The sequence below is a fragment of the Peromyscus eremicus genome, chromosome 8a, assembly GCF_949786415.1.
Source record: "Peromyscus eremicus chromosome 8a, PerEre_H2_v1, whole genome shotgun sequence".
NCBI lineage: Eukaryota > Metazoa > Chordata > Mammalia > Rodentia > Cricetidae > Peromyscus > Peromyscus eremicus.
This window is the reverse complement of record NC_081423.1, coordinates 83,427,741-83,446,795: the sequence shown is the minus strand read 5'-3', so window position 1 is coordinate 83,446,795 and position 19,055 is coordinate 83,427,741. Positions and strand designations below refer to the sequence as shown.

Here is a 19,055-nt window from a genome sequence, read left to right as displayed (position 1 = left end):
ATTGTGGCGGGTTTATGGACCTGTGTACTGATAGCAGTTTGAGCTCAAGAATTCAAGACCAGACTGAACAACAGCAAAATCTCAAGGAAAAAGGGGGCGGGGCGGGCAGGGAGGGTACAGTAACATGGCTCAGCAGGCCGAGGCACTCGCCACAAGGCCTGACAACTTGAACTCAGTCCCTGGGACCGACATGGTGGAAGAGGAAGAAGAAAACTGATTCTTGACAGTTCTCCTCTGACCTCTCCACACATACCAGTTAGGACATGTGCACAGCTGCACCAGGGTGGGCTGCTGGCGATGGGAGGCGTGTTTTGTTTTATTTTGTTTTGTTTTGTTTTTTCAAGACAGGGTTTCTCTGTGTAGCTTTGGAACTTGTCCTGGGTCTCACTCTGTAGACCAGGCTGGCCTCGAACTCACAGTGATCTGCCTGTCCCTACCTTCCGAGTGTTGGGATTAAAGGCATGCGCCACCACTGCCCAGCAGGAGGCGTACTTGTAATTATTTAATTAGTTAACTAATTAATCGTGAGTGGGTGTTTTGCCTGCATATGTGTCTATGCACCACATGCTTGCCTGGTACATGCAAGGCCAGAAAAGGGCATCAGATCCTTTGGAACTTGTGTTACAGAGGCTTGTGAGCCACCATGAAGGTGCTGGGAATGGAACCCAGGTCCTCTGGAAGAGCAGCTGGTGCTCTTAAACACTGAGCACTGAACTATCTCTTTTTCAGTCCTTTTTTTTTTTTTTTTTTTTGAGACAAAGTCTCATCATGAAGCTCTGGATGGCCTGTGTACAGGCTGGCCTTGATTCACAGAGATCTGCTTTCCAAGTGCTGGGTTTAAAAGTGTGGGTCACATAACTTGGCCTCCCTTCTTCTTCTTCTTCTTCTTCTTCTTCTTCTTCTTCTTCTTCTTCTTATTATTATTATTATTATTATTATTTTGGCTTGACAGGGTTTTTCTGTGTAACCCTGGCTGTCCTGGAATTCACTCTGTAGATCAGGTTGGCCTTGAACTCACAGAGATCTGCCTGCCTCTGACTCTCAAGTGCTGGGATTAACGGCGTGCACCACCACTGCCTGCTCTTCCTTTTCTTTCTTTCTTTGGAGACAATCTCACTGAGTAGCCCTGGCTGGCCTGGAGCTTCTGTGCAGATGAGGTCGGTCTCGGATTTGCTGTGGTTCTCCTGCTGTTGTTCCTCGGTGCTGGTATCTAGGCTGCACCACCACACCACCAGGGCTGGCATAGAACTTTCTTTTTTTTTTTTTTTTTTGGTTTTTCGAGACAGGGTTTCTCTGTGTAGCTTTGCACCTTTTCCTGGAACTCACTTGGTAGCCCAGGCTGGCCTCGAACTCACAAAGATCCGCATGGCTCTGCCTCCCGAGTGCTGGGATTAAAGGCGTGCGCCACCACCGCCCGGCAGAACTCACTTTTATAACAGGGCCTTGAGTACATCTTGGTCCTTTTAGTGTGTGACAGGCTTCATTACTCATGTGTGAAGCAGCTGCCTGGGGGTCTCGGCTTGCTCTCCATCTCTCTGTTTTCTTTTGTTTCTGACCACCCTGCCCCTCTGCTTATGCACTCCGGAATAACCCAGGATTCTTTCTGCCCTGCCAACCTGCTTGCTTACCTGGCAGGCCTGCTGCTACCCTAACCACTTGGTGTGAGGATAAGACTTTCCCTATGGCCACCAGGGGGCAGCCTACACCCAGCACATGAAGGGTAGGTTGGGAGCGGCCTCTGCCAGTGGGTCATTGCTGACTACCAGGGCAGAGGCTGAGACAGGTTTTCTCTGTGTAGTTTTGGTGCCTGTCTTGGATCTCGTGCTGTAGACCAGAGGGAAAGTGGCCGGTTCCACGCTATGAAGGCAGTGATGGAACTGTCCCCATTCCTGTGAAGCTTGGGCCTCCCGGCTGAGCCACGGCTGCTCTCTCTGATGAGGTTAGTTCTAGGACCTCAGGATGAGGGTATTCCTTGGACGGGGCACAGACTCTCAGCAGGTGTCTTGGCTTTTGAGAATCGTAAAGGGAAAAGGACGTTCCCCTTAGAAGCAGACACAATGGAGCCTGTTCCTCACCCATTCCAGCCCAGCGCCGGGGCAACTCATCTTCAGCTGGCTGGAGGGAACCCGAGGCTTCTGGATTCTGAGAATCTCAGCCTAGCTAAGGACTCCGGGCTCTTCTTTCTCCCCAGTTCCCATCCCAGACCACAGAGGCATGTCTTTCAGAAGTCTTAGTTCTCGGCCTCCTCCTACTTTATTCAGAATCATATACTGTGGCAGTTTGAGTGAGAAACGTTATCCATAGGCTTATGTATTTCAACACTCGGTCCCTGGTTAGCGCTTAGTGTCATTTTTTAGGGATATTATAGAACCTTCAGGGCAGCATTTCTCAACCTGTGGGTCATGACCCCAGGAAGTGGACCGACCCTTTCACAGGAGTCGCCTAAGACTACCGAAAACACACAGATATTTACATCGTGAGTAGTAACTGTAGCAAACTCACAGTAATGAAGTAGCAATGGAAATATCTTTGTGGTTGGGGTCAGCACAACATGAGGAGCTGTATTAAAGGATCACAGCATTAGGAAGGTTGAGAATCAGTTTTAGGAGGTGGGTGAAAGTTTACAGTCTCAACTCGCCTCTAGTTTGTCCTCTTTGCTTTCTGATTGTGGTTAAAGATGTGATCTCTCATTGGGCGGTGGTGGGTTGGAGGCCAGCCTGGTCTACAGAGTGAGTTCCAGGACAGGCTCCAAAGCTACACAGAGAAACCCCTGTCTCAAAAAACCAAAAAAAAAAAAAAAAAGGTGATCTCTCCACTTCCCACTCTGGCCGCTTCCTACCATTATGTAGGGGAAATAAATTCTTCTCTAAGTCGATTTTTTTAGCCACAGTGTTTTAATCACAGCAACTGAAAAGTAATGAATACATACACCAACAAACAAACTTACCAGGTGTACAGATTAGCAGGGCATGGTGGGGCATGCCTATAAATCTCGGCCCCTGAGGGGCAGAGGGCATTGCAAGTTCAGAGCCAGGATGATCCACATAGTGAGTTCAGGGCCAGCCAGGGATAAAAGCAAACTTCTGTCCAAAAAAAAAAAAAAAAAAAGCCAAAAAGGGAGGCTAAAATGAGGTGGAGACACAGAGGAAGAGTCAATCCAACACTGACCTCTGGCCTCGGTGTATACACATGCTCATAGTGAACATAAACAACCCTGCCCCCAGAGAAGAGGGGTGGTGGGATTAAAGGTGTGTGCCACCTGCCACCACTACCCAGCCCTGTTTTCTTTTTAAAAGAGCACATTGAAATTTTTTTTTTCCTCAGAGAGCTCTAAGATTTAAAAGTGTTTTGTTTGGTTGGTTTTTCAAGACAGCCAAGACCACACAGGTTTTATTCTAAATTTTATTTTATTATTTTTTAAGATTTATTTATTTATTATGTATACAGTATTCTGCCTGCATGTATGCCTGCACACCAGAAGAGGGCACCAGATCTCACTACAGATGGTCGTGAGCCACCATGTGGTTGCTGGGAACTGAACTCAGGACCTTTGGAAGAGCAGCCAGTGCTCTTAACCACTGAGCCATCTCTCCAGCCCCTATTCTAATTTTTAAACCATTTTTACTATCATTGTTGTGTGTGGGGGGGGGTGGATGGCGGAGGTCAGAAGACAGCTTTGTGGGGTCCCCGTCCCCTTTCACTTTACATGGGGTCTGAGGTCTAACTTGGCCGCCATCAGGCTATTGTGGCAGTGCTTTGACCTGCTGAGCCATCTCGCCAGATTTTTACATTTTTTTGACAGTGTCTCCTGTAGCCCAGATTGGCTTCAAACTCACCGTGTAGCCAGGGGTGAGGATGGCCTTCACCTTCTGTTCCTTCTGGCTCCAACTCCAAGTACCAGGACTACAGGCACGTGGGGCCCTACCCTTTCTCTTTTTTAAAGAAAGGGAAGGAAAGCAAGCGACCATCTTTACACAAAGCCGGGCTTCTGCGGGGAGGGGCGTGTAGGCTGGAGCAGTGGACAGGAAATTCTGTGACACGGTCCCCTTAGCCCCGACACACAGTCCGTGGAGAGAGCGATCTCTAAGCCTTTGCCTTGTCTCCGACTGTCTCAGGGCCTTTTACTCTTCCCTTCAATGGCGCAGCTCAGACTGGGTATCTGCCTATGACCTTTCTTCTATCTCTCTGTCTCCAGGCGCTTTGATTCCGACCTTCGATACACAAATGCTTACCAGGCGTTTGAAGGCCAACATCTGTATTTTTATCTTGTTACTCGCACGGGAGAAGCATTGGCTCCCTTGAAGGCCACTGGAGTTTTATAGTGTTAACTCCTCCATTTACGTCTATAATCCACTTCTGATTCATTTTTCTGTGGTTAAGACATGATCTGGCTTCAAACTCAAGATCCCTCCATTCCAGGCTCCCGAGTGCTGGGCCACAGGCCAGGCCCTGCGTTTGAGCTCATTTTTGTTATGGTTAGGGAGCAATCCCAATGTGTTCCTTTGCAGGTGGACATTCAGTTGTCTTAACACTAGTTAAAGAAAACAAAGGGGTTTATGTTGTGCTGTTTTGGAAGCTGGGCCTCATGTAGTTCAGGCTGGTCTTGAACTCCCAATCCTGCATCCACCCCCAGAGTACTGGGACTATAGGCATACAGTGTCATGCCCAGTTCTCTCCTCATAGAATTATCTTGGCCTCTTTGTCTAAAACTCAGTGACTGTAAGTTCGGATTGAATCTGGATTCTCACTTCTGCTATTTTCATTAGGCCTCCCTTTTGAGCAGGTAACAGCAAGAGATTAAGAGTTCATCAACCAGGGTTCCCCTGTGCCTTTGATTTGAAGAGCATCTGGAGTAGGGGTGTACTGCTCCAGGGGTAGGGGTCCTGGTGTTTGGGAGGGGTTTAGGCTAGGGTGGGATAAGAAGATAGAATGAACAGGATGTCCCAGCCTCTTCCCACCCCTCAGGAGAAGCAGGTGTTACATTCCTGTGCCACAAACCCTGTGTGTGTGTGTGTGTGTGTGTGTGTGTGTGTGTGTGTGTGTGTGTGTGTGTAGAGGGGTAGGCAGAGAAAGAATGTGTATGTCTCAGAGAAGGGAGTGCCCTCCCCACCCCGCCATCTCCCTGCACAGTCCGCTGGTTCGTTGACCCACAGCTTGCCTACTTCAGCACCTCATTCTCCAGCTGCCCTGAAGAGTCTGCCAAGCCTCTACTTACACCAAGGCCAAAGGCATTAGGGCTCAAAATAGCCAGGCCATGGAGCCCTGGAGCATGCCCAGGGAGAGAAGTGGGGGCAGACACCCAGCCCCCTTCTCCGGTTGGGCTCCATAGCGAAGGGAAGGGAGATAAAGGCTGGCGAGTTCTGCAAAGCTAACTTGGCTCCCTGGAGCGGGAAGGCGCCTGGGAAACTTGAGATAAGGTGCTAATTTCACAAACTAACTGCCCAGCCAGGGCCATGGCAACTGTGGCCTCCGATCAGGAAGAGAAGCAGAAATGCTGGCAGAGGGAAGAGGGTGTGGGTACCAGATGGGCTCCAGAGGGCTGAACTAGGCTCACAGCCTAGGGGCTGTGCAGAGACAGGCAGCCTTTGTGAGAGTCAAACACACTTTATTCAGCACAAGGATGTCTGAACAGAAGGTTTCGAGCAGGGTCTCTGACAAAGAAAGAGCTCTGCTTCAGGCCTCACTGTAAACAGAGCAAAGGTCGTCGTGTAAACTGGACACAAAGGGAGAGGGGGGTTCAGGACAAGGTCACAGTGGGCCAGCCCTGCCTGGGCGAGGGTGTGAGCAGCTCTCATGGGTGCCACGGTGGGAGGTGGGAATGAGCCTTGCTGATTTAGTGTTACCTCCCAAAGAAGGCAGTGAGTGAACTGAGTGGGAGCAGCCGGGGCTGCTGGGTCGGTACATGATTAGAAGGGTCTGGGGACCACAGGCAGGAGCACTCAAGGTGGGTGACAAGGCCTGGCAGCCTGCACAGCGCTCACCACACCTGCCCCGGCAGCCTACCAGTCAGCCACCTCCAATTAGCAACTGGTAAATGACACTGACCTTCCCTGCCCAGGACAGCACTCCTGAAGCCTGGGGTCAGTGTGGGAGCTGGGGAGAGACTATCAGTGGGCAGATTAAGGCAGGCCTGCCGGCAGAACCAACCTTACTGACCACAGCCTCAGGACATCATGATCAGGATGGGGAAGGGCTCAGGGCTGCACCAGGAGGGTGCCAATTTTAACCTCTGCCCTGGGATGTAGTGTTGGGTAAGGCCCATTCATGCAGACTGGATCGAGGGTATCTGAGGTCGGGAAGCCCTGTGCACATGACAGTTAGACCTTCCCCTTCCCAGGGATGCTATGCTGGACCAACAGGGCTGGGAGAGGAGGCTGTTTAGGAGGGTGGTGTTGGTCATCCTGGGACCTTTGGGGTGACCAGGAGAAGTCACTCATCACGGCCCAGATGGGACCAGCTGAATTTCCTATGAGTACTAACTGGAGGGGGATGGGCAAAGGATGACAAGACCATCTTCCTGACTGTCCCTGCTAACTGGAGTGGGGTATGTTCCATAAACCACGTCTCCTTCTAGGAGGGAACCCGTTTTGATCTTCCTCCAAGGCGTGACTGAAGAGGAACCCTTGCATCCTGAGGGCTCTGAGCCCCCACGTGGCGATGCAGGTTGGCCCACCAGCAGGGTGTAGAGTAGGGCTGTCTGTCTGGAGGTCAGGAGGCCAAGACTGGTGCCACGGGGGTGGATGGGTATCAGGCACAGCCATCCAACTCTCACTAGGAAGTCCAACTTTCTGTATAGTAGGAAGTCTGTACATTACACACAAGGCTTGGGGTAGAGACCCAGGGAAACCAGCGCTACCTAAATGACTCACAGCTGGGGCAGGCGAGGTGGGGGTGACACAAATGCCCTGGTATCCAGAAATCACAACCAACAGGCAAAAGGAACACAGACGATCACCGTGGAGGCAAGCAGGACAGCTGCTCCGGGCATGCGCCCTGCCAGGGATTCACTCATCAAACTTCCCCTCCCGAATATGCTCAAAGGAGAAAGGGAGGAACTTGAAACCGGCCCCGGCGTAGAATTTATTCTGGAATTCCACCCTGGAAAGAAGAGGAGTCAAGTCACCATTTCACAGAGAAACTAAGATAGGGCTGCGTGTGGTGGCACATTCTTCACCCCAGCACCGGGAGACAAGGATATGGCCAGCCAGGGCAGCATAGTGAGACCCTGTCAAAAAATCAAATGGCTAAATGGCCCAGTGGTTAAGAGCACTTGCTGTTCTTGAGAGGACCTGAGTTTGGTTCCCACCACACACATGACTGCTGACAACTGCCTGTGACTCCAGCTTCTGGAGATCTGACGCCCTCTTCTGGCCTCCAAGCCCCCACCCTGACACATAAATATTTAAAAAATAAAATAATAAGGAAATAAATCCCACCGTGTTGCCCAGGCTGGCCCTGGACTCCTTGGGCTCAAGCCATCCTCTCGCTCTCGCTTCCACAATAGCTGGGACCACGGGAAACGCCGCCCCGCCTGCCCAGAGCAACCCTGTCCAGATGTTTGCACCACTCCCCTCCAGCCCTGCTCTCCTGGGTGAGCCTGAGAAAGCCCCTTCCTGGCTCGCTGCTCTTAGTTAATTCACTTTAACTTAGGATGTGTGTGTATGACGTGTGTATGTGGGCAGGCATGTGCTGCGGCATGTATGTGGGGGTCAGGGGACGACTCTGTGGAGATGGTTCTCTGGCCCCACCTCTTCCACCCTGGATAGTTTCACGTCAGCTTGACACAGGCTAGAGTCATCTGACAGATGAGACTCAACTGAGAAAACGTCTCTATAGTTTCGGGCTGTAGGTAAGCCTACAGGGCATTTACTTAGTGATGGACGAGTGAGGGTCCAGTTCATGGTAGGTGGGGCCATCCCTGGGTTAACGGTCCTGGGTTCTATAAGAAAGCAGGCTAAGCAAGCCATGGGGAGCAAGCCAGTAAGCAGCTCCATTTAGGGCCTCTGCATCTGCTCCTGCCTCCAGGATCCTGCCCTGCTGGGGTTCCTGTCCTGACTTCCTCCAATGATGAACAGTGATGTGGAAGTGTAAGCCAAATAAACCCTTTCCTCCCCAAGTTGCTTTGGTCATGGTGTTTCGTCACAGTAGTAGAAACCCTGACTAAGACACACCTTTGTGTGGGTTCTGGGAATTGAACTCAGGCCATCGGACTTTTGAGGTAAGCACTGTTACCTGCCGAGCCATCTCATTGACCTCTGTTTTTATTTATCTTTTAAATTAAAAATAACATTTAAAATGTATTATGGGGGAGGTCAGGTCAACTTTGTGGCATCTCTTCCACCTTTCCATGTGTTCCCCAGGGCCAAACTCAGGCTGGCAGGCTTGTGTGGCAGCATCTCTACCACAGAGACCACCATGCCAGCTCCTCAGGGGCTGCCTTCAGAGGTCAGACCCATCCTCAGCAAGACCGCAGCACAGGGTGCCTGGAGAAGTCTGTCTGTCCTCACATCCCATTCTCACTGTCCTACTGAGTGTTTGTGCTGACTGCTGTAACAGCAGAGACAGCATAGTGTGGCAGCGGCCAGCTAATGAAGAGGAGAAGTTCCTCAGCCCCTTCCTGGCAGAGGCTCACACAGCACCTCTAAGGGGAGCCCCCCACCCAGAAGAGAGACTTGGGTGTGAATGCTCAAAGTGTTCAGTTCAGAAGAGGAAACTCTCAGGAAAGAGGGGGAGGCCGGGGGGTGGGTGGGGGGAGATTCTTCTCAAAGCAAAAATATTCTCCAGCCACAAAAACATCTGAGAAAGAATTCTTCTCTGGAGACGAAAAGGAAAAACAGGGCCTTAACTCCCTTCCCAGGCAGATCGGCAGCTATCCCTGCGGGTCTCTTTGGGGCCTTTTCCAACTCAGAGGGGCAGGAAGAAGTCGGGAGCAGAGCCCCTGACTGTTTCCTCCCGCACACTCCCCTGGCCTGCAGCCCAGCAACCAACCACCACCAAATATGGGCAGAAACACGCACGCACGCTTGATTCCAAGAATGGCCAAGCTGCCCTGGAGCATAGTTTCCACTAGGCACCCTGTGACTCCTACAAGAACAGGCGGGGATGGGACAGTGGTGGGCTCTAGGGGACGGCGACAAAGACTTTAAGAAGCTTCAAGGCCTCGAGAGTGACCTAGCTCGCAGCTCACCCTTCAGCTGTAATCGGGGTTTCTATCACTCAACTAGAGAACAGGGTAGGAGAGTCCCAGAGGCCCCTTCAGTTCTGGGGCATCTGCTTGAGACACAGTGGCAGACTACTTACGGGCTGTACCTGTTGGGAGAATGGAAAGAACTCGCCATGCGGAAGCGACTACATGGTGCTTCCTCCCACTACCCTCACATTCTTCAGGGTCAGGGCCAGGCCCCAAGGCCTCCCAGGGGAAATGGACCCCAGCAATGAGCTCACATCAGGGCAGGATTCCAGGGCCCAGATTCACCCTACACCCCAGTGCTAGCTCCTAAGAAACCCCTCTGCAAGTTCCAGGCACAGAGCTGGCTGTGGGGGAGGGTGCCTAGGCTCCCGCTCTCTCTCCCTTCCCTTGGGTTTGGAGGGTTCATGTTGGGTAGGCCTCATTCACGTATATCAAGGGCATTCCCAAACAACTCAACAAAAGACGTACATCTCTCCCCTTATTCTACACCATGTGGCCCAGGATTGCCATCACAGGGTTCCAACTCATGTCTCCTGTTCTGAGGATGCATTCAGAATGACTCCCTGGCTGGCCAGTCACACACAGTGGCAACACTAATTTCCAAACAGGGCAAAGGGAGCCTAAGTTTTGCTTAGGTGATCAGAGTCCCCCAACCTGGCCCTATTGCCTCACATGTCTGCAGTTCTGCTGTGTGGGCTGATGATAGACAAGGTCCCTCGGATGCCACCTGATGCCACCTTCTCACCAGCTGGAGGGCAGGGCAGCCCTAACCAGGACATCTTTTACATTTCTGTTGTTTCCACAGTGCTTAGGATGGAAGCCAGGGCCACACACACACACACACACACACACACACACACACACACACACACGGGAGGCCACCATCTTGGGTTTATCTAGAGGTCAATCCGACTTTACCTCCCACCCCGATAGTCCTCACCTCCAGCTCCCAGTCCAGAGGTGGAAAACAATTTCCCTCTGGCCTCCCCACCCAGGGAAATGTGTGTTTCCTGAGAAAGTACAGACCAAAGCGGCCTTGTGGGTGAGAGGTGCCGACTCCTGGGGGCTCCTCAGCTGTTCGCTCAGCCTCTGACGTGCATCTAGAACCCAGAGTCTCAGGAGTGTGGACGGGCTTCCCTATTACCCCTTCCAGCTTCAGCTCCCAGCAAAGGTCAGCCAGTGGGGAGGGGGGGGGGCGTGAGTGCAAACACGGATGCTCCCGCCATGTTCCAGGGGTCCTCTTTCCGGACTAGTTGAAGGAGGAAGGGGCTGTGGGGCCTTTTCCCTTCCTGGTGGGGGGTGATGGAGGGAGGCAGTGTTAGAAAGGGCTGGAGCAGCTGCTTTCTCTGGCTCTACTCTTTGGGGATGAACACATCTCTCCGACGGCTTGGATGTCAGGCAATGCTGTCACCCTGGGACTATCTGCCCAGGACTCTATTACGTCACTTCATTCCTCACACCTGCTCCCCATCCTGTTTCCTCAGCCATCAACCCACCTGGGAGCACACGGGTGTGAGCATGGACACACACACACACACACACACACACACACACACACACACACACACACACACACACACGGACTCTAGATAAGGGATCCTCGTCCCGGGTAACAGTCTTTACGCCTCATTCCGATGGCCAGTTACAGGCAGATCCTCGCTTTGTGTCTAATTATGGTGGGCATGAGTACCAAGCACACTTTACATGGTAGGTGGGAAGACACACAACCCAGGAGACAGAAATTATGTTCTCAAAGGCCTTATGACCTTTACGACTCTCAGACTAGTGGCTTATGTTATCAAATCAAATCAAAACCATATCAAATGTTTCCCTCTCAATCCCACCAAAGAAACCCAGAACTTGTATATCAGAGAAACACCAGGGATGAAGTGGGAGGTGTGGAGATGCTTGTTCCTGGTGCCAGAAACCAGCAGCACTATCCCTGGGCCACTTTGGCAAGGACTGGTCCCACCCTTCACCAAAAGGCCACAACGCTGAGCTCCCTGCAGCCCTTGGTGCACTTCTGCATTTGGCCAGTAGAGGGCGGACAAGCACCGATTAAACTTTTAAGTGGGGGTGCCACGTCTCAACCTTGTCAACAGGCACCCACCCATCCCTCCAAGGCCAGGACTCTGAAAGTTGCATGTTTCCTGTTTCTCCTCCTGTGCTCACTACTTTCACTACCATACAGACAAATAAAAGCGAGACACCGATTTCTAGCCTGTTCCTTGCAGACTATACCTACGGGGCATTCGGACGGCAGCACATGCCCCCTTTATGGGCTCTCCAGTCTCTAACCAGCCTAAAAAGTGTGCTAATGAGGCAGGCCAGCCAGGTCTCTCTCTCTAGGGCGTCCTACTCTTCAGCCGATGTCTGTTATGTATGTTATGGTATGTTATGTCAGGGCTGTGTAACAGGCACCTGGTATGTACAGTATTTCCTATTTTCTCACAGTAACTGCCACGTGATTATTGTCTTCTCTCTCCACACGAGACAGGCATGTTCAGAGAGCTCCGGACCACCGGCCAGTGAGGTCAGTTTGTCTCAGAAGCTTGCCTCACATCGCTCTCCACTTCCCCATACCCTTTAGGAGAACGGAGGCAGACACTGTCTCTTGAAGGCCATAGGTGAACCATTCATCTGGCAACAACAACACATGGCGTCCCAAACTGCTCCAGCTCCTGATGGAAGTGGGACCCAAGGCCAGGCAGCCTCCTCATGCCGCGGGGCTCCTGCCTTGCTGACCTGCCTGATGGTTCCGAGCCAACCTTCATTGCTCCTCGTCCTGCCCAAAACGGAGGCAACCGCCTTTAACACGGGCTGGAATCAAGGGGGGCTAGTCACTCTTCCCTCAGGTCCAGAGCTCGGGAGACACAGACGTGAACGGGAAAGCATGGAGGTCAAGAGGGCAAGAAAAAGTGAGTCACCAGGGGCTGGTTATGCAGAAATTCCCTCGCTGGAGTGGCTGAGGAAGTGTGCTGGGGAGAGCTGGCTGATAACCTGAGGGAGGGTGCCAAGGCCGCAGCTAAAAGCACGCAGCTAAAAGCACGCAGCAGTCCCAACCTAGCGGGCTCCCAGTAAACAAACCACTGAGTGCAGAGAAGAGGAGCCAGCAGAGAGGCAGCCCAGACCAGGCGGCTTCTCCTGAGGGAGCACAGGCTTTAGAGGAAGGCTAAGGTCAGCCCCAGCTCACCCCAACACACCTCAATTCTCCGCCATAACTTGGCACAACCAACAGGAGCCTCCTAAAGAAGCTTGTGATGCAGTCAGGAGAGAAAGATGAGGGGTGAGGGGCACAGGAAGAGGCGTCTCGGGGTCAGGGCTGTGCAAAGCCCCTGTGGAGCCCAGAGACTACCCACCACCTCATCCGGGGTTTTCTGAGGCAGGGCCAGTGAGTGTGTGCGGTGGGAGTGTTCGTGTGGGTCATCTAGAGCTTCCTGAGATGCTCTTTTCAGGAGAATCCCAACCTAAAGGAGTAAAGGAAGCCCCAAGAGGAGGGGGAGTCTGAGGCAGGGCCGCCACTGAAACACAGGCTTCCTGGCTTGTAGTGCGGCTGCCTTTCAGACATGTTTGAGAAATAGTCACACAAAAATCATTCAGTTTAGCTGATGCTCTACCTCACTGAGCATCTTATGCTATTAAAGACTTTTTAAATGACAGTTGTTTATCTTGAGGGTATGGATGTCTGTAATACAAGAGTGGACACGTGGAGGTCAGAGGACAACTTGAAGAAGTCGGTTCTGCCGACCACCACGTGGTTCCAAGGGCTTGGTGGCAAATGCCTTAACCCACCGAGCCATGCCACAGGACTTCTCTCGTCTTCTCATTTGCTAAATCTGGAAACCATCATTAGTGGTCCTAGTCACAGCCCAGGCTCTAGCTCTCCTGTTCCTGAGCCGTTTCTTCATACAGACTCACAAAGACAGCACACACCTCCACAGCCCTGCGCCACCTTTGGAAAAGCCGCTTTAGTGCCCTTACCATCCTCCCAAAGCAGCACTGATCCAGGGACACAGTCAGGGACACAGTCAGTCAGGGACACAGTCAGGATGCAGTGTGCTCTAGCTGTCCCGGACAGGCCCAGTCCAGTGCTCCAAAGACAGGAACCACAGGCCAGGACAAAACACCACCACCCTCACACACAAAACCAACCCCTAGCTGTGCATTAGTCCTTGCCTGTAACCCTAACACTTGAGAAGTTGAAGCAGGAGAATTTTGAGTTCGAGGCCAGCCTAGGCTATATAGTGAGACCCTATTTAAAAAAAAAAAAAAACAAGCCAGGTGATGGTGCTCACACCTTTAATCCCAGCACTCAGGAGGCAGAGGCAGGTGAATCTCTGAGTTCGAGCCTAGTCTGGTCTACAGAGTGAGTTCCAGGACAGCCAGGGCTACACAGAGAAACCCTGTCTCAAAAAACAAAACCAACAAACAACAACAACAACAACAACAAACCTATTCCTACAACTCCCCTTCAACTTTACAAGCACAGTCAAAAGTACTGACGAATACAAAAACAAGGAGTGAGAGCCTTTCCTGGAACCCACGAGAAGACGTGCTGGGCTTTCCTGGGGCCTCTTCCAAGGAGCCATGCCAGCAAAGGTGTGTGGGGTACTGCTGTGAGGAGATATCAGGCTAGGAGGGGAGTGTGAGGAGTCGAATCGCACCTGGAGCCCACGCTAGGGCGGGGTCTACATTTCTCACAGCTGACACCTCACCTGTAGAAGGGCTGGGTACCAGTGTTGCCTTTGAAAAGTGATTTCAGCAATGACTTCTCCAAAAATCCTTCCTGGCCTGGCTTCCAACTGGGGCACCCTAACACCCCTCAGTTGAGCTGGAGAAGGGCCAGCTTCCATTCCCTGGAGGACGGACTTCCGGTGCTAAAGAAAGGGGACTGTCCACACCCTGCTCCCCCTGGGACCCACTGCCACTCACCAGTGCAACCGCAGTGCATGGAGGAAGGCTGAGAGGCCCTCCATAATCAGCAGGATGGCCACAGTCAGGGTGGCAAAGGCGGCAAAGATGAAGAACAGCCCTAACCCTCCGGCCAGACTCCGAACGTGCAGGCCGATGTGGATCACCATGGTCCAAAGGACTTCCGAGAGCTCTGGGGAAGGGGAGACACGAGGGGGAGTTGAGTTTAGCAAAAGGGGGGAGGTGTGTGACCTTTGTGTTTTGCTCTGCTACCATTTACCTGGAGAGGTCCTTGAAAAGCGTCATCCTAACCCTGGGTGTCCTGAAATTCACCCTATAGACCAGGCTGGGTGCAAACTCACTGATCCACCTGCTCCTGCCTCCCAAACGCTGGGACTAAAGGTGTGTGCCACCACCACCCATCAAAAACTCTGTTCCTACAGTTTGGGCAGCATCACCACCAGCGGCTAACCTGAGTAAGAGCAGATTCACCTTATCTGCACTCATTCTTGGATTCAGGAGCTGGACTGATTCCAGAACCTTCCTGTGTTTCCATGCTGGGGAAGCCACCACTGATCTGAGGGAGTTCCGTGAGGCGGGGAGGGGATGGGAGAGAACACACTCACGTGCATGTGCAAGGCTGAGGGCCCAGAGCCGCAGGTAGGAGGCAGTGTTGGAGATGCAGCCCAGGCAGTACTCGATGGTGTGGATAGCCTGGTGAACCATGGTGTCCGCAAAGTCAAACTGGCATGGGAGGAAACCACAGAGGAGACGTCAGGGTGGGAGGGGAGTGTGCAGGAGCTGACTCGCTCCTGGAGCCCATGCCAGAGCGGGGACTACATTTCTCATAGCTGACACCTCACCTGTAGAGGGGCTGGGTATCAGGGTTGACTTCAAAGTGATTTCAGCAATGACTTTCCCAAAAATCCCTCCTGGCCTGGCTTCCAACTGGGGCACCCTAACACCCCACCTCAGAGCACTACATTATACCTTGTTCTTTTTTTTTTTAAGTCAGAGTTTCACTATATAGTTTCAGGCTGATCTTGAACTTGGAACCCTACCTCCTTAGCCTTTTTGTGCTGGCTTTGCAGTGTGTGTCGCTGCATTAGGAAAGCCCATCTTTTTAATTTTTATTTTATGTCTAATTAAGAGTGCTCACTTGCAAGTGAGTGCATATGCAGTACTCCTGGAGTCCAGCAGAGGGGGTTGGATCTCCTAGAATTGGAGTTACAGGAGGTTGTGAACCACCGTGTGGGTGCTGGGAACTGAACCTATGCCCTCTGCAAGAGCAGCCATCTCTCCAGCCTCAAATTGTGTATCTTTTTTTTAAGACAGGGTCTCACTATATAGTTCTGGCCAGCCTAGAACTCACCATGTAGATCAGGCTGGCTTCAAATTCAGAGATCTATCCACCTCTGACTCCCAAGTGCTGGCTTTAGAGGTGTGTGCCTCCATGCCCATCACACTATTTTGTTTTGTTTTTTTAAAGATTTATTTATTTACTTTTTGTTTTTTTGAGACAGGTTTTCTCTGACAGCCCTGGTTGTCCTGGAACTTACTGTGCAGACCAGGCTGGCCTTGAACTCACAGAGATCCGCCTGCCTCTGCCTTCTGAGTGCCAGGATTAGGATTAAAGGTGTGTGACAACACTGGCTGGCCAGACTTATAGGAGTGAAGAGACTGTGAGCCTCCATGTGGGTACTAGGACTAGAACCCAGGTCCTCTGGAAGAGCAGCCAGTCTCTTGGCCACTTAACTATCTCTCCAGTTCCACAACGTGTATCTCCTTTTTTTTTTTTTTTTTTTTTTTTTTTTTAGATAGGGTTTCTCTGTGTAGTCTTGGCTGTCCTGGGACTCACTCTATAGACCAGGCTGGCCTCAAAATCACAGAGATCCACCTGCCTCTGCCTCCCAAGTGCTGGGATTAAAGACGTGCGCCACCACAGCCTGGCATACATTGTGTATTTTAATGAGACTCTTTTCAACAAAATTTTCTTTCCCTGGTGGAATCTGATCTTCACAGTGGGGTAGACTGAGTCAAGAATGATATCTTATTTTTTTTTTTCCCCTGTGATTAAATACCCTGACAAAAGCAGCTCAGGGGAGAAAGGTTTATTTGGCTCACAGTTCAGGGTGCAGCGGTCATGTTGGGGAAGCCAAGGCAGCAGCACTTAGAGCAGCTGGTCACGTCCCATCCACAGCCAAGCAGCAGAGAGCGATGGATGCGTGTGCTGTTTGCTTTCTACTCAGTCCGGACCCCAAGCCCAGGGAATGGTACCACCTCTTTCAAGCTGTGTCTTCCCACCTCAGCCCAACTGCAATAACCTCTCAGACATGGCCAGAGGCTTGTCTCACAGGCGACTCCAGATTTTGCCAAGTTGACATGAACTGTCACGTGTTCTCGGCCTAGAGACTGTGCTGGAGACTGTGGGCCTGGCCCAGCTGATCCCTCCCTGCCTTACAGTGGGGCACCTCTGCTCAGAACACGGCAAGGGCAGGCAGGGAACTCCCAGACTTTGCTGTCAGGCAGGAAGCTACTTGCACAGTGAGCTCCTCGGCCTCCTTATTTACTCTTTCCAGCCTTTTGAGACCTAGACAACTTCCTTCTTCTGTGACTTTTGAAAAGATCACCTGGGGAAATTTTGCCAAAAGTCCACAAATTCCCACAAAGAGCTAATCGGAAAATACCTTAGATGTGGCTAGCATGGTGGCTCACGGGCATGGTGGCTCATGTTGTAACCCCAGCACTGAGGAGGCTGAGGTAGGAGGATCATGAGTTTGAAGGCAGCCTGGACAACACAGTGAGACCCTGTCTCCAAAAACCTGAAACAAAACAAGTGTGCTGGAGAGCTCAGTGGGAGCACTCGCTCAGTGGGAGCACTCGCCTAGCATGCCCTGGGTTCAGTCTTCCATACTGAGTAAATGGGAGGTGGGTAGACCTTGGGGTCTGGAAGAAGTTCTTCAGAATCCATTTTTATGGGCAGTTTTCTGAACTTGGTATGTTCTAGAAGGCTCAGGTGGAGAAATCAAATAAATGTCCACCATAGAACAGGCCATAGTTTTCTCTGAGATCACTCCTCCAAGCCCAGCACAGGATCGCCAGCTCCAGGCTCCTGAGGCTCAGTCAGCTTCCCTGTTCTCAGATCAGGGCCTGTCTTATGCTATAGTTTCTATACTGTATTAAGGGGCTGGCCTGGCAAGTCCTAAGAGTTAGGGCCAGTAGGAAGAGGGGCCACTTCCAGCAAGCCACTTTGGAGAAATGCCCCACTTCTGGTCATCTGTCTAACCCTGTGAGTTTCTGGACTTCTCTATAAGCCTCCTACTCTGAAAATGAGTAGTCCTTGTTACGTTATCCTGAGCTACCTCAGTCCAGCAGTGCTGAAAGAACGCTTCCCTACCCTGGCTACATGAACTGATGGGGAAGAAAGCCCAGAGCTCCAAGGAGACCCGGTTTCTATTCCTGAGCTCAGTGAAGGTACAGTGCTTTCGGGGTTTTCTTCAACCCAGTTTTCTCTCATTAAAAAAGGAGAACCGCCGGGCGGTGGTGGCGCACGCCTTTAATCCCAGCACTCGGGAGGCAGAGCCAGGCGGATCTCTGTGAGTTCGAGGCCAGCCTGGGCTACCAAGTGAGTTCCAGGAAAGGCGCAAAGCTACACAGAGAAACCTTGTCTCGAAAAACAAAAAAAAAAAAAAAAAAAAAAAAAAAAAAAGGAGAACCATAATCAGGGTATACTATGTGAGAAAAAGGGTATTTTCAATAAAAGGGAAAAAGTGAAATAAAAAAGGAGAACCAGATATAGTTGTGGAGACCTGTGATCCCAGTACTTGAAAGGCAGAGGCAGGATGGTGAAGAACTCAAGGCCATCCTTAGCTACATAGTGAGTTCTAGGCTAGCCTGGGCTACAGGAGACACTGTATACCCACTCCAGTGGAAATGAGAGAAGGAGGAAACCTTCACTTCCAGGCAATATCCTTCCTTCTCATCTCCCCAGGAATGTTTTCTCAGGTGAGATGAGAATTACGGGAGAAATCTAGGCCAGCACTCAGAAGGAGCCTGTCATTCACCACAGGCCCAACACAGGCATCTCTGATGTGACAGCAAGTCACTCTCTACCCTCTTACCCATGTTCTGTCCCAGCTTCTGTCTGGCCCTTTGCTCTTCGCCCTGGCTCTTCCCCTTTCTCCTCCAGAACGGCTTTTCTAAGGTGGTTACATCATCTCCCAGTGGTTAATCTAACAGACACTGTGCCTGGCTGTATTTTGTGGTGTCTGTCACTGGGGTTCCTCCCTTCCTCCCTGAGATACTTCTTGTCTCTTGGTCTTCTTCCTCCTAAAATTCCTCCTCTGTACCACTGTCCTTCCAAGATAACCAGGCATCACAGCCTCACCGGGCACCCTGGGAGTGACTCTCAGGCGAACACCTCATCTCTATGCTGCCCATCCTTGGTTAGCTAGGCTGTGTGTCCTGGTGTGCCACAGGCCTCTGGACTCAACCCCACTGAATAAAACACAGCAATCTGTCCTCTGGGCCCACCAAGACTGTCACTGTCCCACATCCATGCCAGGCCTTTCCTCCCAATCCCTGTAAATGACTTCACCTTAAGCCACCCAGTCCCTTCTTGAATCACATCACACTATAGGATGCCCTTGCCCCCAGGCCATGCCCCTCACCCACCCAGTGTACTTTACATCTCTACTACTGGGGTGCCAGCAGTGCCCATGTACCCCAGCTTCACTACCCTGATGGCTCCTTGTTGCCAAAATGAGGTAACAACTTCTGTTGCTCTCTGCCAGCCCCTCCTCTGATCAGCTCCCCCAAAGCTGAACCACTGCTGAACGTGGGCTTGGTCTATAGGCCTTCGGTTTTGTTTTGTTTTTTTTAAATGCTGTAGACGGTGGTGGGTCTCCTCTTCCTTGCTCCCTGCCTCCAGACACCCCTGTTTGGCCAGCCTCAG

At 51.6% G+C, this 19,055-nt stretch overlaps 1 protein-coding gene across 5 annotated transcripts in view; it reads right to left on the bottom strand.

Moving 5' to 3' along the window:
• Positions 1 to 5,584: 5,584 nt before the first annotated feature.
• Atp6v0a1 (ATPase H+ transporting V0 subunit a1) overlaps positions 5,585 to 19,055 on the bottom strand; it is a 53,148-nt gene continuing 39,677 nt past the window's right edge. For 3 of the 5 annotated variants that reach the window (XM_059271809.1, XM_059271807.1, XM_059271808.1), the window contains 3 exons: positions 14,728 to 14,845; positions 14,123 to 14,294; positions 5,585 to 7,098 (listed from right to left, as the gene is read on the bottom strand). In XM_059271809.1, coding sequence (XP_059127792.1) covers positions 7,005 to 7,098; positions 14,123 to 14,294; positions 14,728 to 14,845 — 384 coding nt within the window. In that variant the 3' untranslated portion in view covers positions 5,585 to 7,004. The remainder of the gene's footprint in view (positions 7,099 to 14,122; positions 14,295 to 14,727; positions 14,846 to 19,055) is intronic. The other 2 variants (XM_059271810.1, XM_059271811.1) reach the window with 1 other exon arrangement.